This window comes from Danio aesculapii, chromosome 23 (assembly GCF_903798145.1).
Source record: "Danio aesculapii chromosome 23, fDanAes4.1, whole genome shotgun sequence".
NCBI classification, from domain to species: Eukaryota; Metazoa; Chordata; class Actinopteri; order Cypriniformes; family Danionidae; genus Danio; species Danio aesculapii.
Genome location: NC_079457.1, coordinates 41,448,002 through 41,473,443, shown reverse-complemented (window position 1 = coordinate 41,473,443; position 25,442 = coordinate 41,448,002). Strand labels below are relative to the sequence as shown.

At 35.0% G+C, this 25,442-nt stretch overlaps 2 protein-coding genes across 2 annotated transcripts in view; one reads left to right on the top strand and one right to left on the bottom strand.

The window, feature by feature from the left end:
• The window catches only part of b4galt3 (UDP-Gal:betaGlcNAc beta 1,4- galactosyltransferase, polypeptide 3), a 28,232-nt gene extending 7,045 nt beyond the window's left edge, over positions 1-21,187 (top strand). The window contains exons 4-8 of the mRNA XM_056449469.1: positions 2,045-2,280; positions 4,447-4,637; positions 10,864-10,986; positions 14,121-14,225; positions 16,644-21,187. Coding sequence (XP_056305444.1) covers positions 2,045-2,280; positions 4,447-4,637; positions 10,864-10,986; positions 14,121-14,225; positions 16,644-16,959 — 971 coding nt within the window. The 3' untranslated portion in view covers positions 16,960-21,187. The remainder of the gene's footprint in view (positions 1-2,044; positions 2,281-4,446; positions 4,638-10,863; positions 10,987-14,120; positions 14,226-16,643) is intronic.
• On the bottom strand, positions 21,166-25,295 carry LOC130217374 (protein Flattop). The gene is made up of 5 exons (XM_056449470.1): positions 25,247-25,295; positions 25,088-25,150; positions 23,949-24,026; positions 23,666-23,863; positions 21,166-21,807 (listed from the first exon to the last, which is right to left on the bottom strand). The coding sequence occupies exons 1-5, from the start codon at positions 25,271-25,273 to the stop codon at positions 21,538-21,540; spliced, it is 636 nt and encodes a 211-aa protein (XP_056305445.1). The 5' UTR covers positions 25,274-25,295; the 3' UTR covers positions 21,166-21,537.
• Positions 25,296-25,442: the final 147 nt, after the last annotated feature.

Below are 25,442 nucleotides of genomic sequence, written 5' to 3'. Positions count from 1 at the left end.
AATCTAAACTAGTTTTTATTAAAACAAATATAAATATGCATATAATAAATAATGCTACTCCTAATAATAACATAATAAAAAAGCTAATTGTCATGAGCATAAAGAAGGCATGGAGGCAGTGGTTTTTATATCTATGTAGCAAAAAATAATTTTTGTAACATTTGAATCCATTAATCCTTCAATTGTTTTCATATGTAAAGATATTTGTGTATTGCTATACATCCTGTGTGAGCGTTTGAACCTGCATAGGTGAATAACCAACACTCTCTGCGCTGGACTTTAGACTAGCCGGCGCGTTCTATTTCAGTTCCTCTAAATAGCAGCGCACCAACAATGTGCCTTTATACATCTCTTTTTTTTTTTTTTAGAGCGGAACACCCGTGTGTCCACAAAGTAGCGCAAATGGATTTGCTTTTAAACAATGTGGCGCAAAACGTGAAAATTAGGGTTTCACTGGTCTGAAAATAGCAACAAATCGCGCCAAACACGTCTTGTACTTTACTGCGCCGGGTATATGATAGGGTCCACTATCTATGATTATTTATTGAACAACAGCGTTGAACAACTGAAATTAAAACACGCATTGCTTTTTTTCTTATGAAAAAGTGAAAACAAATAATTTTTTAGCTTTTTTATAATAACAACATTTTTCAAATTAATTTTAGAAAACAAGCAGTATCTTTTCTAAATAAAACAACTCTTGTATATCCTGTAAATAATATTTTAAACAGTGCATTTCTTGCATTTTTTTGCACTTGCAACAAATATTTTAATATAAAAAATAATTTGAATGTAATGGAAAATATGCCCTTAAGGCATCTCTGGCAGATCTTCCAATCATTGTCAATGTAGTGCAAAGTAAAGGCTCAAGATTGGGTCTATCGCCCTACTTGACCAGAGATCAGATGTGGCAGCAAAGTGGCCGCAGAAGTGGAGCGGGGTCACGTTACTCCACACGCAGTAGGGTAAGTAATCGAAAAAAATCAACCTGGAAAAATTTGGTCCATTATAGGTTCTGATGTTGGTTTTGATTACTTGTCAGTTAATAGTCCAGCCCTAGTTCAGCCCTTTAAACAGTGTATATAGTGAAAATAGGATCTAGCAGAAAATAGTTCTGTAGCTTGAATGGTGGTGTAAATTTGACTGTCCCTATAATGGTTCATACCATTGTCAATGCACGATCACCTTAGCAGCTTACACAGGAAAGTATTGAGTCGACTGATAGACATTGTAAGTGTTCAAAAGACACTATTTTTGTTCTTGTAAATGTGTGTGTAAAAGTAAATGCATCTACTGTAGACCACCCATCACTTTTAAAAAGTGTAAAATACACACTATGTACACATACACTGTGTATCTTAATAGACCCCTATGCTCATATCGCACTTCTGAAATTTTTGCATGTAAAAAATAAATTTGACCATATATTGTGATGATCACATTTAAACACTGTCCAAAATTTTCATCAGTCATAATAAATACTCTGATCTGGTTCAATTCATTTTTTTTTTTTTTTTGCATTTGAATAAAGAATTTTAGGAGGTGTTTTGACAGTTCAATATGTACCAAAAGCCAAGTTTTTTTCCCATTTGCATTTAATAATCTGTACACATCAGACTTGGCATGCAAGGTTTCTGTGCATGACTAATTTTGAGGACACAATAACGAAAAACGTATTCGAAAATTTCAGACGTCTGTGTGCAAAGACCCGTGTGTACAGTCTTTCATGATTGCGCATTTATCTGTCAAATGACCTGGGGTGCAAAATTATCTCTGTTAAGTGATATATATTAAAAAAGTTAATCTTTGAGAAATACATATCTGTTGAAATAGCCCATCTGAGGTTTCTGTAGGTGATAATCCACTCAAAACAACGAAATCTTAAATAAGCTTTTATCAGTAAATGAGTTTGCAATAAATGCTTCAAATTGGCTTACTGAAATGTGCTGATGTATTACATAAATGATAAATAAATAATGTCATTTTTATTTTCTGTAGTATAACAGAACCAATTTATGTATGTTCTCCTTCTCTTGTGTTCCAGTGGGTCCCGTTTCTGTCCACCTCTCGTCACCCCCGTCCCTGGAGGAGATCAAAGAGAAGAACCCGCTGGTGACCTTAGGGGGACATTACCGCCCGCCAGACTGTGAGCCACAGCACCACACCGCCATCGTGGTGCCTTACCGAAACCGGCAGAGCCACCTCCGCACCCTCCTCTACCATCTGCACCCCTTCCTGCAGCGCCAGCAGCTCCACTATGCCATTTACATCGTCCATCAGGTCTTGTGCTTATCATGCTGTATAGAAAAGTAAACAAATTCTGATTTCCTGAAGTTTTGGGATAAGATTTTTAAAATGAAGCCTATTCTGGGCACCAAGGCTGTATTTAATCAAAATACAGTAAAAACTGTAATATGAAATTGTGAAATATTATGACAATTTAAAAAATATATATTTTGAATTAAATGTAGCTTAAAATGCTATTTGTATGTGATGTAAAGTTTATTTTTAGCATCATTACTCCAGTCTTCTTTCTCCTTTAGAAAGCATTATAATATTATGGTCTGCTGCTCAAGAAACCTTTATTATGATCATTAAACTGTCGGGTTGCTTCATAATTTTTGTGGAAATGGTGATACAGCATCATGTAAAATTGCCATTAAAATATATTTACTTTTATTCATAAGAAACACATTAAATGGAAGCACTAACGAGTGAAAGTATCGACTTTATAATGTAAAATGTTATTTTAAACTTTCTTTACATTCAAGAATTCTAAAAAGAAAACATCACGATTTCCACAACACTATAAAGAAAAGTTTTAACCATTTATAATTATAAAAATCATTATTAATAACTGAGTGTCATTAATAAGAACATCATAATAAAGCAGCAGATCAGCATATTAGAGGGATTTCTGAAGAATCATGTGACACTGAAGATTGGTGTAATTTTGCTGAAAATTCACATTTTAACTACAGTCTAGGGCTGCACAATCGTTTCAGCATCGATATCGCAATGTGTGAATCTGCAATAGTCACATCGTAGGATTTGCAATGTCAAGTTAGGATTATAATTAACCAGAAATCAGTTCAGAACAAAGTTTAACCCTAATGCCGAGTTCAGACTGCATGATTTTAGCCCCGATTTTGACTCGCTGACAGGTTTTGAGAAATCTCTGACAAATGCCTGAAATCACAAGCAAATCTGTGCTCATTCACGTGAGTAACTATTACACAGTATGAACAATCAAAGTCGCCGACACCTATGAGATAATTGACATGCTAAATATCTGGATTCAAATCATGCTGTGTGAAATGGGTTCTGACTGAAATAACATCGGCGATCACCTACAGCCAATGAGAGAGCAGCATCCTCTAGTATGGGAATCTGCAGGCCAGCAGGAGATCGGGGGAGAAGTTAAAAGCACTGCTTCTTAGTCTATTTGGACCCTAGAAATGGAGGAAAAACTAGTGTAAATTTGGCACGAGCACCTGTGTCTGTTTGACATCTCATCTGAGCAATACTGTACCATACTGGGTCGAAAAAAAAAAAAAGTTTAAGAGAAATTGCTAATTCCCTTCAAAGGCTAGGTGAGCAAAATAAGTACACTTTCATGTCACTTCTTGTGTGTGTTTGGTTGTGAGATGTAGTTTTTGGACCGAGACCAAGTTGTCGACGATTCTTCCTATTGTAAAGTCATGCAGTGTGAAACCCCCCGTCACTGTTCCATTCTACACTGTAAACACAGTAGCGACGGAACGCTACCCCAGCTAGTCGTGCAGTGTGAAAACGCCTGTGACATGACTACTTTGAAAATCATGCAGTCTGAACTTGGCAAAAGAATGAAACATTTTTTTATGTCTTAGCTTATGCATGATTTCAAGCTAATTTGGGCACTTTAAATTATAGAATGTCTTAACAAAGATTAATTATTAGTTAATTATTTCTCTAATGAAAATTATAACATTTGAAATGAATCAAAACTGGTTTTCAAAATCGTCTTTAGACAAGAATGGTAATTGTCGAATGGTTTTAGGTTAGTTTTAGTTTCACTTCCCTACAAAGTCATCACAATTGATAAAATCAAAAACTCTTTCAAAACAGTTATAACAGTCATTTTGAGAAATTGTATTCATATCGCAATATTTATCACAGAAAAATAAAATATTACAATGTCCGTTTTTTCCAGTATTGTGCAGCCTTACTACAGTCTATAAGAAAAGTTATTTTAAATTGTAAAAATATTTCACAATGTTACATTTTTTGTTGTATTTTTTGATCAAATAAATGCAGCTTTGGTGAACGGGCTTCTTCCTAAAAATAAAATCTTACAGATCTCCAACTATTGACCCGTAGTGTTGCTCATAGTTTATCAGGCTATGTTAGTGTTTTTATTCTTGCTGAGGCGTGTATTTGTTTTCTCCATGGTGTGTGTGTTCTCAGTCAGGGAACTCCACTTTTAACCGAGCGAAGCTGCTGAATGTTGGAGTGCGTGAGGTGCTGAAGGAGGAGGACTGGAGCTGTATTTTCCTGCATGATGTCGACCTGCTGCCTGAGAACGACCACAATACCTACACCTGCCATCCCCAGAACCCCACACACCTCTCTGTGGCCATGGACAAGTTCAGATACAGGTACCCTTTATTAACTGTGATTGTTTTCTGATTTTTAATTAGTTTTTAATTTTATGTAAAGAGAAAGTGGAGGGGAACATAACTGCATATATTGGCCGGTGTGAAATGTAGGTTTATGATCCTGTTTGAAAGCTAAAAACTAACAAAAATGTGTATTAAAAGTAAAAAAAGGGGAGGAATGGCTTTGTAAAGAAACTATTAAAATTGCCGTATGATTTTAGTTTTTTTTCATGACCATAAGTAATATGGCACAAGTAAACAAAGCCAGAGTGGAAGATTAGCATATCTCAGAGTAACACTGCGGTGTTTGGTTACAGTCAATGATTCAGTGATCCATTCATAGAGACACTTGTTTGTTTCTAAATGATTTGGATGTTTTGAACAGATTGCTTGAATATTTCAGAGAATTCCTCAATATATTTATTTATGGCAAACCTAGACCACCAAAGGCATTAAAAGAAGAAAAGATAAAATCGTGACAGGAAAACCCCCACATCCAAATATCAAGTAATTTAAGTTGAAGTAAGAATTATTAGCTCCCCTTTTAATTATTTTTTAAATATATTTTCTAAATTATGTTTAACAGAGCAAGTAAATTTTTACAGTATGTCTAATAAAATTTTTTCTTCTGGAGAAAGTCTTTTATTTTGGCTAGAATAAAAGCAGGTCAAAATGTCAAATTTATTAGCCCCTTTAAGCTATATATTTTTTCGATAGTATAACAAACCATCGTTATACATTAACCTAATTACCCTAACCTGCCTAGTTAACCTAATTAACCTAGTTACGCCTTTAAATGTCACTTTACACTGCTTTCTTTTTCTTATGATGCACAGTTTTGAGGTAAGCGACGTTTTCATTTGCCATTCACTGACAGTCGGACAGGCTCATCCAGTTCATCAAACTCAGTCTTTTAAAATCTAAATCAAAAGCGGAATAAAACAGTCTCTTCATAAAAGCAGGCTTATTCGCTCGCCGTTATATTGAAAACATCTGATTCGATTCGCGCCTTGTGATTGGATGTTGGGATATCGCGGGTTTTGCTGTCAAAGGCAAGTGGCGTTTAGCAACTTTTGCCAAAAAACTGTTATTTCTGTATGGGCTGACGCTGGGATTTAGATGATTTGAAGCAAATCTATTTGTTGAACATGTAGTACGTGCCTAAAGCATTCACTCAATGTCATCTCATTTTTTGCAGAAGTGGCGTTTATTGGCTTTTGCATCTGAACTCTTTATACATGTATATAAAGTTTCTTATAGTCAGTTAAATGTCTGTTGAATGTCTGTATCAACGGATATTAAGCAGACAGTCTAGTAATACTCAAATGGACCATCAAAAATCTAAATTACCACACACACACACACACACACACACACACACACACACACACATATATATATAAACATTTAAATTGCCATTAATATTTTAATATAAGGTATAAAATTGGATCTTAATATCTAAAAATATTATAATGTTAATGATTTATTTATCTAAAAAAAAAAAGATTTTTTAGCACCATTACTTAGAGGTTATTGCACACTGAATCTGAAATTTTTGTCCGTAATTTTCGCACATTAATAAATAAATTCCACCTTGCGTTGTGTCAGTTGTATTGTCATACTGCCTTCGAAATTTTTGTCCGTCATAAAAGTCTGAACAGGGTATTTTTGCCTGCTTTTTTCTCTCTTTTCGCATCCGAAAAAGCGCTTTGAGAGGTGTTTTGACAGTTCAGAGCCACCGCACAAGCGAAAAGCTAAATACAGAATGCCGTCATTTGAGCTACAGATAACTTTATGACAAACACAGTGCATAAAATAAAGACAGAATGTGATGGAGAGTTGAGAACCCCTATATGCTGAATTCATTGACTGGCACAACTCTGCCCTGCTGCTGTTTTGTGTGTGTGTAGATATTATACTGTGTCATAGACATTAGCATATTAGAAAGCATGGTCCGCTTTCGGTCCGTTGCTTCGACATGTCAACACAGCCACCATCTATTATAATGTCTATAGGTGCTGCCAGTCTCTGTTCAGGATTTGAGAGGAGAACAAAGTATCACTGCTTGAAATGACTTTAAATGTTTTGCGAATTTTTTTTTTATTAATATGGAAAAAAACACATATGAAAATTTCAGACTTCAGTGTGCAAAGACCTTAAGACAAGATTGACCCTTGAAATCAATTCGATTAGCTGATAAAGAAACTTTTTTGGGGAAATTCTTGTACCATTATTAATATATTTATTTATTTTTATTAATAATTTATTATTATTTTGTTATAGTCATAATTTTTGTTTCGCTCAGTTCTATTAACTTTAAAAATAGTGAAACAAAGTAAAGAACCACAAATGTCACTTGACCAATACTTTTTCTTTTTAAGAATATAACATGTGTAAAAGTTCCTTCTCTTCATGCATGGTAAAACAGACCGTATAGTTCATGCATTATTAGTGCTGACACAGGTGAATTCAGTAACTCATGGATCTGCTCCTCCAAATTGACGTCCAGCTCACTACATCTCAGTTCACAGAGTGCGTTTCTGTACTCCGCAGCCACACTGTCCACCCAGATATAAACATTCACAGAGAACGGAGAGATTGCAGAGAAAACAACCCATATATTCAGTCCACCAAGGCTGAGGACAACATCAGGACCTCTATGCGATGAATCCACTGAAGGCTGTAAAGCATCCAGACACGACTCGGAGACTTAGTCCTTGGCTAGAAATGCAGAGACGATGAAAGATACATTGCAGCAGCTCATCTCGCTATCAGTCAGAGTTTAATGAACAGTGCGAAAGAATTTAGGACAGGTGTTGGAGTACAAGGGACCTCTGGAGGGCAGGTGGAGCGAACAATCGCAGTAAAAGATGTTTTTTTAAAGGAATTAATGCTTATGTTGAATGTTTAATTGACTTATTAATCGCACAAAAGATAACTATTTCAAATAAATGCTGTTGACGTTCTGTTGATCAAAGAATTATAAAAAAGTGTCTGTATTATACAAAAGCAAAGAGCAAATCAGCTTTTAATTAGAGTAATAATTCCCCTAATTGCTGTTTTTATGGATGAAAAAATACCAATAACTATTTAGATTTGGAGGCCAATAGCCGAACAACTGATTTTAACTTTATTGAAAAGTTTCAACTGAGCTCTAAACTTTATGAATCAACTATTCTTTTCTATGACCAACTTTCTTTTATATAATTAATCTACTGCCTGACCAAAAAACTGCATAAAGCAACTAAGTCACTGAAAAATAACCAAAATTAAAATATCAGTGTAATAATAAAAAAGTGTCATCCATATGAAATAGTTTAACCAGTGGAAAAATACATAATTTATCAGCTTAAAGATATAAATCTAATTTTGTTATCGAACTGATAACAAGAACTTAAAAAATAGCATTTAGCAGCCGATATCGATATGGCCATCGATATATTGTGCTTATACCTGCCAACACTCCTGTTTTTTCTGCGAGTCTCTCATATTTCAGACCCATCTCCCGCCACCCTACCATTTTGTTATTTCTCCCGGAAACTCCTGTAATTTCACTCCGCCCCCGGTCCTCAGCTTTTTTGGTACAGTCTGTAACACCCCAGGGTCACCAAACCTTGGTGTAGTATACAATCGCAGCGGCTGCCCAAAACCCAGTCTATAGTACATTTACTAATCCGGTTCTCAGCTGTGTTATTCAGACAAACACACACCAAAATGTTAGCAGGTATGATTGAGCATCCCTAGTTGTTATTTTTATTTTAAAAAGCCTAATAAAATTTTAGTGAATGTCATTATGTGGCCAATTATGGTTACTAATACTTGGAATTTGTGCTCTGCATTTAACCCAAGTGCACACACAGCAGTGAACACACCTGGAGCAGTGGGCAGCCATTATTGCAGTGCCCGGGGAGCAGTTAGGGGATAATTATTTTCCAAAGTCAAGTCTCCTTCAAAACACACATGAACGCAAACAAGCGGATGCAAATCTGACACCAGAAGGAATGAGCGAGGTTTTCACAAGTGAGAAAACACTTAAAATTACAGTAGTAATGCTACCATGACTATAAGCATTTAATACATGATAGAAGCATTTTAACCTGAGCCATGTGCATTTTTCTCTCGATTTCAAAGAGTGTGGAATGTCTTTTTAAAGCGGGAGCAGCATGACGAGGCACTTTAATTGTGCCGGCATTTGGAGAATATTCAATTCTGAGCTAAAGAGACAGTTCACCATTAAAATCATTCAAATGCACTCACCCTCAAGTGGTTCCAAACCGTTATGAGTTTTTTAAGAACCTGAAAACCTGAAGCCATTAACTTTCATAGTAGTTATTTTTCCTACTATAGAGGTTTAGGCTTCCAGGTTTTCAGCTTTCTTCACAATATATTGTTTAGTGTTTAAGACAGTTATAAAACTAATAAAGATTATCATTAAGTCCTCAAAATTCCTTCTTTTTTTTGTTCAACCGAAGAAAGAAACTCTAAAAGGATTTGAACAAGTGTGAGAAAATGTTGACAGAATTTTCGAACTATCCCTTTACACTAGACTATATAGGGACTTTGGTTAAATGCAGAATTTAGCAGAGCTGTTTTAGAAGAGAACAGACATTTTTAGCTGCTTTGGTGATCCGCCTGCTGAGCGCTTCAACTCTTCCAAAATACCAGAATAGGCTTTAGATTAACTCAGAATTAAACATTCTCCAACCAGCACATAAAAAAATGCCTCATTACGTTGCTAAAAACATGGCAGGCTCATTGAGAACTCATTGCTCTCATCTCATTTAGTGGATACAAGCTCTTTTATTTATGGTACTACAGCAATACTATGCACTGAACTAACGTTGTCTCACTTCTTGTCTCCGGTCTGTGTTCTGAAGGAGGTGTGGCTTTGGACAGTATGATTATCCAGGCTCGGCAGGATCTTTATTTTACCAACTGTTAGCTTCTCTAAAATTGCCGTCCCTAGCTTTAATTTGATAAATATGGCAGGTTTCATGGTTATTCAATGAATAGAAAAAATTGCATACTGTACACTACCTGACAAAAGTCATCTATGCAAGTTTTAGGAACAACAAATAATACCTTGACATCTAGTTGATCATTTGGTATCAGAAGTGGCTTATACTGTATGAACTGCAAAGGCCTCTAGATTACGTTTATTTTACCAAAATAAAATAGGATCAAGCCTTGATTTTTTTTTTTTTTAATTATTTAATTAGGACAGTAAGGTCTGACTTTGCTTAGACAAAAGTCTCGTCACTTAACAGAAATAATGTACAGTACAGAATATAAAGTCATGGTGCAGTGGAAAAAGAATAAATATTGTGTATAACTCCCATGAGCTTGGAGGACTGCATCCATTCATCTCTGCATTGACTCAAATAACTTGTAAATGACTAATAAAGTCATCTAGAATGGCAAAGAAAGTGTTCTTGCAGGACTCCCAGAGTTCATCAAGATTCTTTGGATTCATCTTCAACGCCTCCATCTTACCCCAGACATGCTCAATAATCTTCATGTCTGGTTACTGGGCTGGCTATTCCTGGAGCACCTTGACCTTCTTTGCTTTCAGGAACTTTGATGTGGAGGCTGAAGTATGAGAAGGAGCGCTATCCTGCTGAAGAATTTGCCCCGTCCTATGGTTTGTAATGTAATGGGCAGCACAAATGTCTTGATACCTCAGGCTGTTGATGTTGCCATCCACTCTGCAGATCTCTTGCACACCACCATACTGAATGTAACCCCAAACCATGATTTTTCCTTCACCAAATTTGACTGATTTCTGTGAGAATCTTGGGTCCTTGCAGGTTCCAATAGGTCTTCTGCAGTATTTGTGATGATTGCAGTTCAACAGAAAAATCTACCTTCTGCCACTTTTCAAATGATCAACTAGAAGTCAAGTTATTAATTGTTGCTCTTACAACTGGTATCGAAGACAGACTTTTGTCAGGGAGTGTACAGCGTATTTAATATTATACACTGTAAACAAAATCGTATTATGCTCTTCTGAAAAATGTTCAAGACTAAATTATTTCAACCCAAGCTTCATCAGAACTCTCATTTACTCTATAAGGGCTACATTTTTACCCCCTAATCCAGCCATCCAGATTACTGTAATGCAGAGCTGCATTAAACTTCAGGAGAAGCTGTGACACTTCAGATGGAATGATTGATGAAGGCTAGTAGATACAGATGACCTTATTCCTCTGCTCTGAATCCACCGCAGGCTCCCATACTCCCAATATTTCGGAGGGGTTTCTGCTGTAACCCCGCAGCAGTACCTCAAAATGAACGGCTTTCCGAACCAGTACTGGGGCTGGGGAGGCGAGGACGACGACATCGCTGCTCGGTGAGAATGGCTGAATGTTTTTATTTAATTTTTTTTTTCAATGCCTTTGCAGCGGAGTAGATCAAAATAACTTGTATGACTTCATCAGAAATGGTGTCCTTTTAAGCATTTATGTTGCACACATCTGTCATGCCTTCATCATCATTTTTTTAGTTCACATTTGCATTGCTGTCTTGTCATTCTTCTCATTTTGGCTGCATCCGTCTGTCCTCTATGCCCCTCATAGCCTCAGGAGGGACCAGTAAGTACACGCATCAGTCACCAGTTTAGATTCAAGGCTTCCAGCTATTTAGATGTCAGTATTGCTTTAGTGATTAAATTGCTTTTTGATTTAATTATAAAGAGTCAATAGTCGTTTTATTTCTGCTGCTATGAGAAACGTGCTGTAGAGGATTAAAAGTTGGCAAAGCCTTGAAACTAGAATGAGTCGAGTGTAGTGGATTGGTGATGTTGTTGAGGATTGAAAACACTTTTTGCAGTGGTTAGTTCTTCCTTGAAGGGATAGTTTGACCAAAAATGAAAATTTGCTGCTGATCACTCACCCTAAGGAAATCAAAGGGTCCTTGATGATTCATAAATTCCAAATAAACGATTAAAAGCAGTTTGATGGTAAAGTAACAAATGTATACAGTCAAAAACAAATTGAGTGCCTCAAGCTCCTAATGATGTGCATTGAGGTTTTATGAAGCAAAACGATCAGTCTGTGCACAAAACTGTACATTACAACATTATTGTATTGTACATTGTCTAGTTTTTTTGTACAGATCAATTGTTATACTCAGGGTGTCCGCAGGGTCTAAAAAATGTCTTAAATTCACTGAAATACTCTCTTGTATGTCTTAAATCATTTTAAACAGGTTTTCATTTTCCTTTGTATTTCTAAAGACACCAAATCGATCCAACACCATATCTAATAACCAACAATACATTTCAACTTTAACAAAACTTAACTCATAACTAATATTACAGTCCGTTGTACATGCATTTAGTTTGAGTTTTTAGTTATGTTGAAAGTGGGGGGAAAAACATTTATTTTTCTGCTGGGCCATTAAATAAATCCTTAGTGTTTAGCCCTATATACTGTAAGTCTGAAATTTAATTATTTATGGTCTTAAAATATCTTAAAGTCTTAAAATTTACTTTTCAAAACCTGCATAAACACTGTATACTGGAGAAATAGAATACTACAGTAACAATGTTGTTATATCATTACTGCATGTTTTTTTACTTTTGCATTTCATGAATCACTAAGGACCACAATTAAAATCTAAAAATATTTTTTCCAATTTATTACTATTATTGTATTATATCTTTAAAGAAGAAAAGTCACCTACATCTTTGATACCCTGAAAAAAATAGCTGCAAATGTGACCCTGGACTGCAAAACCAGTCATATGGGTCAGTTTTTGGAAAGTGGGATTCATACATCCTTTGAAAGCTTTCCATTGAAGTTTGGTTTGTCAGGATGTGACAATGATTGGCTGACATAAAAATATTTGAAATCTGGAAGGGTTCAAGAAATCAAAACGTTGAAAAAATTACCTTTAAAGTTGTCTATAGTTCTTAGCAATTGATATTACTGTAAGAATTGCAATAAAAAAATTTGAGATTTTGCAATTTTTAAACAAAAAATTTATGCAGAGGTGAATATTAATTACTGGCTGTGTTTTCATGTACGTTTCAACTCTCTAAAAATGCATCTATGTCAGTCCCTTTTTAAAAGTATAATTATAATTTAACATGTATTTCATCCACACCACAACTAGGGAGAAACATTATTTGAAGTTATTTTCTGGCGGATTAAAAATAGCTGGCTTAGTTTTGAATAAAATAAAACATCAGAGCAGAACTCATTTATTTTCAAGACCATTCCAAATAAGGTCAATAAGGACCTTCTCAATCTAACAGTTTCTGGAGAAATGTGCAACTCAATGGACAATATGGCACCTCTTAATTACAACATAAAATGGTAAGTTGGGAATGTACACTTGGGGTTGCACTATATGTTTGATTCACAGTCAAATCAGTCATTTATTGGAGAATCAAATATTAGATGCATTTGATTGTCTAAATTATTTATAATTGAATCGTTTGGTTGAGAATCAACAGACTACACTGGTCAAACTAAATCAGAATTGAATTGACGCTGTTTGTAAATACTGCATCATTGTCAAAAAATGCTTTAGTGTGGTATTCAGTCCTCATCAGTAAATGAATACACATACTTGAACTATTAATAAGTGTGTCACTGTCAGGTTCTGGGTGTAAAAAATGCATTAATTTTCTTCAAGGAGGTTTGATTTTAACATTAACTTACAAGGCTGTAATTATGCTGTGAAGAACATTACAGTATAATCAGAGTGGCGGTGGGCAAATATATTGTAATTGAAATCTACACACATGAATTCTGATGATTTGTGATAATGTTTTCTTTACATTGGACTGGAAAAAATCATTTGATTCACATTGCAGCTAGTTGGCTAAGTTGTTTTAACCAAGACTTTTTAAACTTTAAAATTTTAAAAGTGAATGGAAAAAAAATACTTTCTATCTAAGCCAATAACACGGATAAACCCCAATTTAATATGCATACACGATTTGATTCACCATGCGTGCTTTTCAGTCTGGTCCCACATTAATTATTTTTAATAAGTAGACAAATAATCCAGACTCGGGCTTTATATGTTTTGGGGAAAATGACGTTGCTTATTTGAGAACCGTTTGAAGGGCACATCAGCTCATGGTGATGTGAAAACCTGACTGTGGCATAATTAACCGTCAGTGTGTTCAGATGACTCAGATGGCTGAACCTGAGGCAAGAACCCAAAGTTTTAAGTATTTCAAAGCTGGATTAGACACTCTTCAACCTCATTTGAACCTTTTGGGGATTTTAAATTCTGGTTAGAATCTTTTTTCTATATAAAATCCTCAACGACAGTAGTTTTTAGTAGTAGTTTAGTTAGTTCACATCCATCTGGCCCACCTTGCAGACTCTGCTGGAAATGGTTTTCCTGCTGTGCTTTGTGCCTCTCTGTCTTTTGTCTCTGTCTGTTTGGTAATTTATAGCATCCTTCTTCTAGATGTGTTTTCTTATTTATATCTATTTGTATTTGGCCTGTGATTTTTGTCTTCAGAGTCCGTCTCTCGGGGATGAAGATAATGCGTCCTCCTTTGGCCATTGGTCATTATAAGATGATCAAACATAAAGGCGATCAGGGTAATGAGCAGAACCCCAGAAGGTATATTATATTATATTATATTATATTATATTATATTATATTATATTATATTATATTATATTATATTATATTATGTGTGTGTGTGTGTGTATACAGTGCTCAGCATATATAAGTACGTCCCTCACAAATCTTTTAAATTCATATTTTTAATATGAAGCTATACAATATTATAATTGTCCATATACATTAGATTAGTAAGTACTGAAGCCAAATCTGGAGATTATCTAATAAAATAACTTATAATAATGGTCCAAAAACTAGTACAGCCAAATTTCTATGTTATAGAAAAATATTAAATACAAATTTAGAAAAAAGGAAAAATCAAGGGAAGCAAAAAATAAAAAAATTTTGTTAAAATGTTGTAGGTTGTAATATGTTTTGCAGTATTTTACTTGAATTTTATTGTATTATCTTTCAATTTCTAAATATGTTTGGTGACTAATATATTATTTTAATAAATATATTTGTTTAATAAATCTGTTTTGTTTAAATGCACCAAAATACATCGCCTATATTCACTAAGAAATGGACACAAATGACTCATTCCTGAATTGCGGCTACATTTCAAGCACTTTAAATTATTTTTCCTCAAACTAGAATTAGTTTATAGTTTACAGTATTTAGAATCATCATATTATAGTTTTTAAAACGTGAATGAGAAATTCACTGAAATATCACAATAACAGTGCTGACAAACAATTATTGACAAACAAAATATTGGTGGATCCTAAACATTTTGCACAAATTAATGAGAAGAATAATGACCCACAGATTTTACAGCCAGAAGAAGTGACATCACTTGGATAAAGTTACATGCTATTTCTATCAGTCATTTGAATATTATGCCTTTTTTATTACATATAGTTTACCACAATGTGATTACAGACACACAATTATTAATTATATTACAAATTGTACAGAAACTTATTAATAATTTGTCTTTAAATTATTCTTATTTAACTTGGTAAACGCACAAAAAGATGAATTAATAATTATTTTATGATAGCTGGAGCTAAATGATTTAGGAGGCAGAGACTGTCAAAAGTAGGTATAAAGGGAGTGTTTAAAATAGGGTGTCATGATATTGGAAAATCTGACATTGCAGTGTATTGTTTTTCTGCGATTTTTAAATTGCAAGATTTCACCAGATGGCTTAAATATCTATTTGGTAAGAAATCAGGTATAGAAATTGAATAATCAAATGTAAAATATCACTGCATAGTTTTCATTGAATAAATAATTAAATAAAATGTGTTGATTAAACTTACAGATTTTACAATTCCTTGTGCCTGAATGCTTTAACCTCTCTTGGTATGCTCATACAGTCGCATGCCTTAAAAAACATGCAAAAATGATAAACTTTTGCTCCATTGTTCATGATAAAAATCTTCAGCTGCTGCTCCTGGTGTCAGTTCTTCGTACGTGGATTACACAAATACCTGGGTTTGGTTATTGACGTTTTGACACGATCCAGGATCATTCCGTTCTTCAAAACTCATTCGAGAATTAGACTATGGACTTTTTAGATACAAACATGTACTATTTAAGGTACCAGCTTTAGTACAATTTGTGTATGATGATAGACATGCACAATTATCCAAAATTTGACCGTTTTTGAAGGAATAATAATTTATGCAGTCATGTACATGTTTTGACAGACGGTGATTTGATGCATCACACAAGTTGCAGACACTTTTATTGATATCAAAATACTTTTTTGATAAGTTAATTTATAGAGTCAGTTATTCCTTACACCGATTAAGACACTTGAATAGGCCTAGGTTACTATAGCAAAGAAAATGCGCTCTAAAAGTAAATAAAAGAACTAAATACTCTTGACACATGAAAGTGTAAAGCCTGCAGCCCTAAACAAAAGTGAACAGTTATTGCGTATTATATTGAACAAACCATTTACTACAGATTTTATGTAATTTTGCTCACATGGATGAATAAATATTAATCAGATGATGTCATTACTCTGCTGTGCCCTCAGCCAATCATTGCATTTGCTGATCATGAATTCGAGGATCGATAGATCTGTCCTTTCACAACACACACAGCGATCTCGGATCAGTTCATCCAGACATTTTAATCTGATTCGCGATCTTCAGTTCAGAAGATTGAGAGATCTGTCAAATCATCTTAGATCATTTAAGCGAGGTACAAAGAACAGACCCCTGGTCAAATATAATCCCAATTCAACATAGCAGATCCTGCGATGTCGCTATTGTGAATACACATGATATTGATGCTAAAACGATATATTGAGCAGCCCTAGTTTAAAATAATATCTTCAAGACAAAATGTCCTTAAATACACCTACAAACCTTATTTTTAGAGGTAATGATTTGATTTCGAGGTAACGTATATCAAGTCTGTTTATTAAATCAGTTCTGTTTTCTGAAATCATTCCCATAGGTTTGACTTGCTGAAGCGCACAAGGCTGAACTGGCGCTCGGATGGCCTCAACTCTCTAACTTATGAGCTCCTGTCCAAAAAGCTGGAGCCACTCTACACCAATCTGTCAGTCAACATCGGAGATGATCCACACCATCCACCTAGGAAGACTCCACCTCGGAAGGCGGATCCTCCACTCACATCAACCAATAAGACGAAAACAGAAAAGGTGGGCGTGGTCATTGCTAATGCCACAAAAATAGAGCCCACCCACTTGAAAGCCAGTAATGACAGTTCAAATACTGTTCAAAAAGCTTCTTTGAAGCAAGCAGGATGATATTGATAAGTTTCCACAGTGTGAGTTGATGGGAAAGCTGTTTTATATCGTAAAGCATTGCTAAGAGGCAATTGAGTCCATTCCACTGAACGCTGACTGAAACTGTTCAGCCGCTTCTGAATGTTGTTAAGCTGCTGATATGGTGACATTTGCACAAGTCTCAAATCATTTGCTGAAGATCTGGTTTTGCTGTGGGAGTCGTATCAGAGTTGTAAACACTCTGGAAAGTGACCTGTGCAAGTCCTGTGTGTTTTGGAGCCGACCTGCTGCCAGCTGCTGCTCTTCACCCCACTGTGTGGGTCTGTTTTTCTGTGCCTTTTCTTGCCCTTGAACCAGTCTCTTATCAACATGCCATGACTCAGTCGAAATGTTATTACTGCACACCACTGTTATTAATACTAGAGTCGAATGCTCATTCCACGTTTATCTATTTTTCTCTTCTTTTAATATCGAATCGGCACATACTGCTTTGTGATCTAGTGCTTGAGCAGACGTGCATCACTGTGGTCTATTTTTAGAGTTACTGTACAATCTTAGAAAGGTGTGATCTTTGATAGTGAGCACTGGTTTATTTTCTCTTCTAACAGCTAAGATACCTATTAATAGTTTGATGCAGTGTAAAAGAGTTTATTTTAAGGTATTGTGTGGTGCCTTTGTTGGGTTGCATTTTGGTTGTAGACAATCATCGGGAAATGCATATAGAATGGAAAAGTATTTATTTATAATCGTTATATAAATAACTATATTATTTGAGTTCATGAATATGCTTCTTTTAATGGGATAGTTCAAACTTAAGTAAAACTGAGGATATATTATTAAATTTACCCTCAGGTCTGACAAGATGTTGCTGAATTTTTTTTTTTCTTCAGGAGAACATTAAATATTTTTAGCTAAAGCTATGGTCCTTTTTGATTCATATTAGGGCTGCACAATATATAATTTCATTCGCAATAGTCACAAAGCAAAGATATGCAATGTCCAGTCTGAAGTATAGTAAACCAGGGGCCACAGAATTGTATTTATCACTGTATTTGTGGAATTTATGTGATTTATGCAAAAAAAAAAAAGTTACTTAACATTTTTGTCTTGTTCCTAGTCCTAATATCTACATTTCAAAGTAAAAACAACTGGCAGAAAATTTCCTTAAAACAACCAAAAAAATAAATAAAATAAAACTCTTAATTTTCACCAATTTTTTCTGACGTTGTAAACTAAATATTTTGACGTTGTAAACTGTAAATATTTTTACTTGGTCTAAGATTTTTTTATTTTACGACCATAAATGAGACAGAAAGTAAGAAAAGCATTTTCTTTGCATTGTGATTATTCAATTTCTCTACCTGAATACTGTTATACTCCCCAGAAAACCATCAAATGCTGCTATTCAATCTTCTGCAACTGTATTCACCGCAATAATTATCGTAGAAAAATAAAATATCACAATTTTAGATTTTTACAATATTGAGCAGCTCTAAGCCATATAATGAATGTCAGTGGGAGCAATTTGAGTATAAAAAAAACTATACCGTCAGACCAAAACTACCCATGGCTCCTGAATTAAACAGTTCTGTTTAACAAATCCAAAATTTCACTAAAGGCCCGTTCACGCCAAGCATGATAGTATAACAAATATATTTGTGTTTACGCTGACAAATAATAGCAATCTGTTAATTTTTAGTTTATGCTTTTTTATTTTTACATTACTCATTGTAACCAGCAGATGTCCTCTAGCGCATGTGACCATTGAAACCAGCTCGTGTAATCAAATAGTATCTTTTAGCAATCGTTTAGTGTAATAAAAACAGCAGAAATTACTTTCCCTTGCATTTTTAAAGGAAGCACCACAAAAGCCTGTTTCACGCCACAAGCATGAGCATGTTTTTTTCAGCATCCATGTTAACAGATAAGAGCTTTCATACTGCATGCAGAAGCAGCGTGTCAGCGCGAGATGTGAGCGTCACTGAAATAGCAGTGCTGCGATAGTTTCAGCTCTGGGTCTAGTTTTTCCACACTGCTCACGCTCAAAGTGACAGTGCATTGATAATGACCAAAAACACATTGAATGACAGTAAAAAGTAGCAATTTTACCGAATAAATGCATCGATAATATCCACAGATTTTTTATACATTGTCAAATTAACTTAAACGATTAAAACGGCAATAAATATTTATTTAGGCCTGAACTACAAACACAAATTTAAAAAAAATTTAGTATTGCTTAAGTTTCACACTAGTTTGATCATGTATAAATCTCATTATAACTATGTATATTGTATAAATATTATTATAACTATAGGCCTACATCATCCTGGTCCCGGTTAAGGAAACAGCATAGGAGGAAGTTGCCGTGGGCCTTGGTTCAGATAAAAAGTTCGAAAACAAATGTGTATTTGAAGTATTTTTACTTCAAATTGACAGTCAGGCTTACATAAATTCGCTACATGTTTTATCATTATTTTATATGGTATAACCAATTGTTTCCAAGATATTCATCAAGTTTAATCTTTGAAAAGAAGGCTTAACATAAAGCATTGCTTCTCCACAATGTCAGTGGATCCCAATGAGATTGTTTCTCTACATCTTTATTTCTATAGCTGTGGTCCGAACTGATGTTTTTCATTTAGAGTGATGTCTTTATCGTTATCATGCTTGGTGCAAATGGGCCTTAATAGCACATTCACGGCAGTCATATCTTAAATGTTCTACCCAAGAAAAAAGAAGAAAGTCTTGCATCAGACAGAGGTTGAGTTTAGCCGAAAATTAATGTTTTTACATGAACTATCCATTTCAATGGAGTTGATGGTTTAGATTGAAAGTGTGACTTTAGTATAAGACGCTAGTTAATACAGTATATTAAGAATTTATAAACTTTAAACAGGTAACTGATACTTTTATGGTTCGTTATATAGCAAGAATAGATTTGATTTGTTAGTCGAAAGTATTGGTTGTATCACCATCATAGCACTTTCTCAGTATAGAATAAACTGTGTTCTGTATTAAATGCAATCCTAGCATATAAGCTACATTTGAGGAATAAAGATATCAGCAGCAGACATTTTTATTTACACAATTTCAGCAGATTCACTGACACCTATTAGCAAATTCTATCAAATAATTTGCTGTAAATGATAATCTGAAGGTGCTCGTTGAGAATTCACCCCATCCTGTGACATGGTGCATATCTCGTTGTATGCGCAACATATTTCAAAGACTATCTAAATTTTTTATACAGTTCTTAACGTGGCAGAATCATAAGATTTAAAAAAACATTCTGTTTTTCATGCCTTTTATTAAAACTACAAAAAGTTTCAACTTTTTGTAAATAATCGACATGCATGTGGCAGGTAAATATATTTCATCTTAGTATTTTGCAAGACCCTTGTATACCATAAATATGAATCATATATTTAATATAGTACATAATTTTCTATCAGATATTTGGCATCAGTGTTCAACTGTTTGATGCCTATTAATCTTTAGCTTGTCTTGTATAGACATTTTAGATGTGACTCACTCTTAAGATTTTGAGAATTGTTTTAACCTTTTTTTTTGGCCATGTCATTTTGGTAAAACTTTTGATTTGTTGATTTGAATGTGTATTAATTTGGCTATGATGACTGTTGGTTCTGTGTGTATATAACAGAGCTTCAGAAGCTCTGCATTTCTGAGTTAAACTAGCGTTTGCCACAGATATTAAAATTGATCTTTTAAATAAACCTGTAGACAACATTGTGACATGACCATACAGCTGTTTATTCTGCGTTTATCACAGGAGAGAGAAATGTGTTGGGCTTTCATCTTAACAAGCTATTTCTAACTTGGTTTAGAGGGAAAAAAAAGTAAACTCTGTCATCGATTACTTCTTATCATTCTGAATCTGTGTGAATAATGTCCTGTAGCTGAACCAAAAAGTTGGTATCTTAAACAGTCTGAGCATCCGAATTGTTAATTAAATGGACACAATTATCATAATACCTTACTGTATGTTCCAGAGAAAATGGAAGGAGGTTAGCGTTGACATGATTTTAATTAAACGGTGACGGAGTTTTCATTTTTATGTGGACCATTACATCCACAATCTTTCAGTGTCTGCTCCCAAAATCAATCATTTGCTTCCAAGCACCAAAAACATGAACCGACGACTAGTGAATCAAGCTGATGTTGTGTTATAGGAGCTTACAGGTGTGTGTTCATTACTGAGCAAATAAAGAAAAACATTTCAAATCTATGCCGTTTTTATCATTTAAAAAACAGAATATGATTCAATTCAGATTGTGTGTGATTTTGTTTCTAGTAATACTTGACCCTGCATTTCATTCATTGACAGCATTTCATTCAAGCAGATCCAATACAAAAGCCATTAAATTAATCAGCTTTAGCTTCAATGAAACAATTCAGTTAATGTGTTCTGACACATGTTATGCACAATCTGAGAGCACAGTTCTAAATCAACGGAAATGCGAGAATAATATCTGGGGAAGCAAAAGTGTTTTTCAAAGAAGTGTTGCACTTACGTAATGCCATTTCATGGAAGAACTTTTATAACTGCCATTGCAGGGGATCTGATTATAATTGGTGTTATTTTTCCTGAGATGCTGGTCTGCTGTTCTGGGTTGGTGGTCTGAATTCAGCTTGGTTTTGCTGAGTGGCTGGTCTGGATGGAGCCTGTTGGCTGCGTTGACTTGCTGGCCTAGACTGGTTTTCATTAAGGTTTTCTGGGATAGGCTGGGCTTGCTGGCTTGTTGGTCTCGACTGGTCCTGGATATGCTGTGATTTAGGCTTCTCTGGTTGATTTTCATCTGGGTCAATGGATATTTTTGACTGTTCAGCAGGCTGATCCACGTTTTCCTGTGAGAATATTGATTGGTTAGAATTGTTTAAAAAAAAAAAAGTTACATTTTTTTTTTTCTTTTCTTTTTTTGCAACACTAAGTCATGCTAGCTGGCCACTTTAGTAGGTACAATTGCAGGCCTCGCAAAATCTGGTAGCATGAAGTCCCGGGGCTATTGTTTTTACTATCACACTACCAAAATCTATATACACCATGCCCAGTGGGTTTAGATAAATTTTGGTAGTCTGACTGAAAAAACAATAGCCACAGGACTTTGGGCTACCAGATTTTGCGAGCCCTGAACTGTTCAACTGCATCTTTAGACTCAGTATCTATTCAGCCAATTACATGGCAGCAACTCAGGATGATCTGCTTCAAACTGAGCATCAGTATGGGGAAGAAAAGCTAAGGGTCAGATAAGGGTGACAACCAAAATATGTATTGTTGGTTAGGAAAGACAAATAAAGACCAAAAAGGTATTTTTTTCTAAAATATTGTTCCGATACCCCGAGTTTATTTTTCAGAACACAAAATAGGATATTTTACAATAAATCTGAGAGCCTCATTATCCTCCACAGACAGCAATGGACACAAAACATTTAAAGTTCAGAAAAAGAATCAAAAACGTCACTCACTTCTCAATTCAGTGGTTCAACTGTAATCATATGACGCTCCAAGAACACTTTTGTGCGGCAAAAAACTGTAAAAACTACTCTGTTTACCATTGTATACTCCTCCGCTGCCTCTGAATGTGCTTACTATGAGCAGTACAACATATTGCCATTAGAGTTAAAAGAAGAGCAATCAAGTGTCACAACCTGATGACCCGATAAGTAAGATAAGACAGGCAATCATAATGTAATTTTATAGGGTTTTTTTTGGCACACAAAAGTGTTCATGGAGTTTCGTATACTAGAGTTGAGCCACTGAAGTCGCATGTTTTGATTATGTTTTGGTTTGATTTGGTTTGGTTTGATTGTTGATTTATGTTTTTTTCTGGACTTTGAATGTTTCTGGTCTGTTGATGTCTGTGGAGGATGAGGAAGCTCTTAGATTCGATTTGTGTTAGGAAAATGAAGAGAAGGTGTCAGATGGTTAGAAGAACATGATGGTGAGTAATCCATAGCAGAATTTAAATTTCGGGTGAACTAACACTTTTAAGGGACTTTTAAATGTATAGGTGTCACACAAGCTGGTCTGAGTATTTCTCGGCATATTCATGCACAAACATCTCTAAAATTGACAGAGAATGGTCTGAAAAGAAGAAAATATCCAGTGATCAGAAGTTAAGTGGGTGAAGATGCCTTGTTGATGCCAGAGATCAGAGGAGAGTGACCAGACTGGTTCAGTTAATAGAAAGACAACAGCACCTGAAGTGACCACTTGTTACAACCAAGGTCAGTAAAGGAGCATTTCTGAATTCACAACACGTCAAACCTTGAACCAGATGAACAGCAGAAAAGCAGTGATGTGTGCTGTGATGCTCCTGTCGGCTAAAAACAGCAAACTGAGGCTACAATTCTTAGTCTCACCAATACTGGTCAACAGAAGATTAGAAGCCTGGTCTGATCGGCTTGATTTCTGTTACAGCATTTAGATGATCTGTTTGGTTTTTATTGGTATAATGTAATGGTGTTGACAATTTTCTTTACCAAGCACTGTCTAAATGCCACAGCTTACCTTCCAGTGGGGATAACAGGTCATATCACAAAAGTCAGATCTTCTTGAACATGACCATGAGTTTGTTACACTCAAATGGCCTCCACATCGCAATCCAATAGAGCACTTTTGGCTCGTTGTTAAGGAGGATATTCACATTACGTGTACCTAACAAACATGGCCGGTGAGCGAAAGCTGGAGATATTAAATACCCACCACATCATGAGAGCTTCTGTTTATAGCCTGACTGTCCCCAGGGGCCTCGTGAGGCTGCTTTGTTGTGATTTTCATCTGCCCCCAGGTCCTGAGGCGGTCCTGGCCCACTTGTGAGCGAGCAGTGGGGTTCATGGAAACAGGAGGAATACGACGAGGTAAATCCCATGTGCCTTGGAATGCTGGCCACGCACTTCGATGCTAATAAAGAAATAGCAATGTAAACGTTTTAAGCACAGTAATTTGTTTAAATTTCATTCAGCTTAAGCAAATGTTCGCAACGAACCTTTGTTTGTACACCAGGTAGAAGGTGGCCACGGTCTGTGGCTATAAATGTAGTGTAGCCTTCTGCTGCTGATGGTCTCTTTAAAATAAAAAGAAAGTAAATAGACCAAGCACAAGTATTTGTAATATGAAGTGGTTGGGGTAATTCTCTCCACACAGTGCAATTGGTATAAATGTGTCGATTAATGGAAAAGGGTCAAAGACAAGTGATTTTTAAGCATCTTAACTATATAAGTGTAATATTTACCCATCATACATTAGATTAAAAACTGTTTAACATTTAGTGTAACCACTTTTTCGTTTATATGCAGGTCAGAATCATTCTTATTTTTCAGTATCAGGGTTCATACACATTTTTAGTACTAAAATTCCATGATTTTTCCAAGACTTTCAAGTACATTTTCATGACCTAATGTTTCATGCAATGTCTACATAATATGCGTGGTAAAACAAACAACACATGTTAAAATTTATTACAGCATTTCATAAAATCATTTGGTGTCAGCTTATATTTATATCTATGTAAAATTGATTTAGATAATGCTTACGCCGCACTAATAATGTGACAGTATGTGATTGGCCAAGGACAGAAAATTAGAAAAGACAACTAACCTATATTCAAGTATACAGATATCTGTTTTCCATGACTTTTCCAAAACTTTGTGGGTCTTTCAGATTTTCCAAAACTTTTCTATGTCAAAATTCCATGCCTTTTCCAGGTTTTCCATGACCGTATGAGCCCTGAAGTATGTAGGCTAAACATTTCTGTCATGGCGTATAGCACTATTACATTTATTTTACTTATCTATTTGTCTTATAGAAACAAAATAGCAGACACTTTACTTGTTTTTAATATGCTTCTTATGTACGTAAATCATTATTGTAAATATGATACCGTAATGGGACTTTGATTTATTGTTTAACTTACTGTAAGTATTTCCAAACAACTGTAAATAGTAAAATATGTTACGTTAGTTAGGAAATTTAAAAGAAAGTAGTAACGTTAACGTTACATTTACAGTTTAAGAAACGTGAAGGTAATACGATATTTTGCAGACATTTTCATAAACAGTTCATGTTAATTTAACGTTAAATGCTTTTAACATTACAATGAGATTGGCTGAGTTAACGTTAACTTACCTCTTTGAATTGTTTTGGGATGGTCCAGTTCTGGAGCTTTTGCGACTTAAAAGCGCTTTCAAACTGCAACAATCACCATAAGGTTAAATATAAGTAAATATAACTTAACTCAACCGTATACATGCAATAAAATAAGTAGAAAAACGACAGTTTCAGCACCTGGTTTGCAGAGTAACCTGTCGACATGTTTCCTCACGGCTGTGTTGGCAGTGGTCTCCTAGCAACCTCTCAAAATATCAGGGGTAAAAATACAGTTTTACCGCAGGAGACCGGACACAGGACTCACATAAGTTATTTGGCAGTTTAAAATAACGCCGTATCAAAAACAATATTTTAAATAATCTCGTATACAGCT

Bases quoted from the DNA above. Each gene is read 5' to 3' on its own strand.
- LOC130217374 (XM_056449470.1), bottom strand. From the start codon at position 25,273: ATGTCGACAGGTTACTCTGCAAACCAG. The intron at 25,151-25,246 runs GTGCTGAAACTG...TGATTGTTGCAG, and splicing joins CAGGTTACTCTGCAAACCAG to TTTGAAAGCGCTTTTAAGTC. The intron at 21,808-23,665 runs GTGGGTATTTAA...ATATTCTCACAG, and splicing joins ACAGAAGCTCTCATGATGTG to GAAAACGTGGATCAGCCTGC.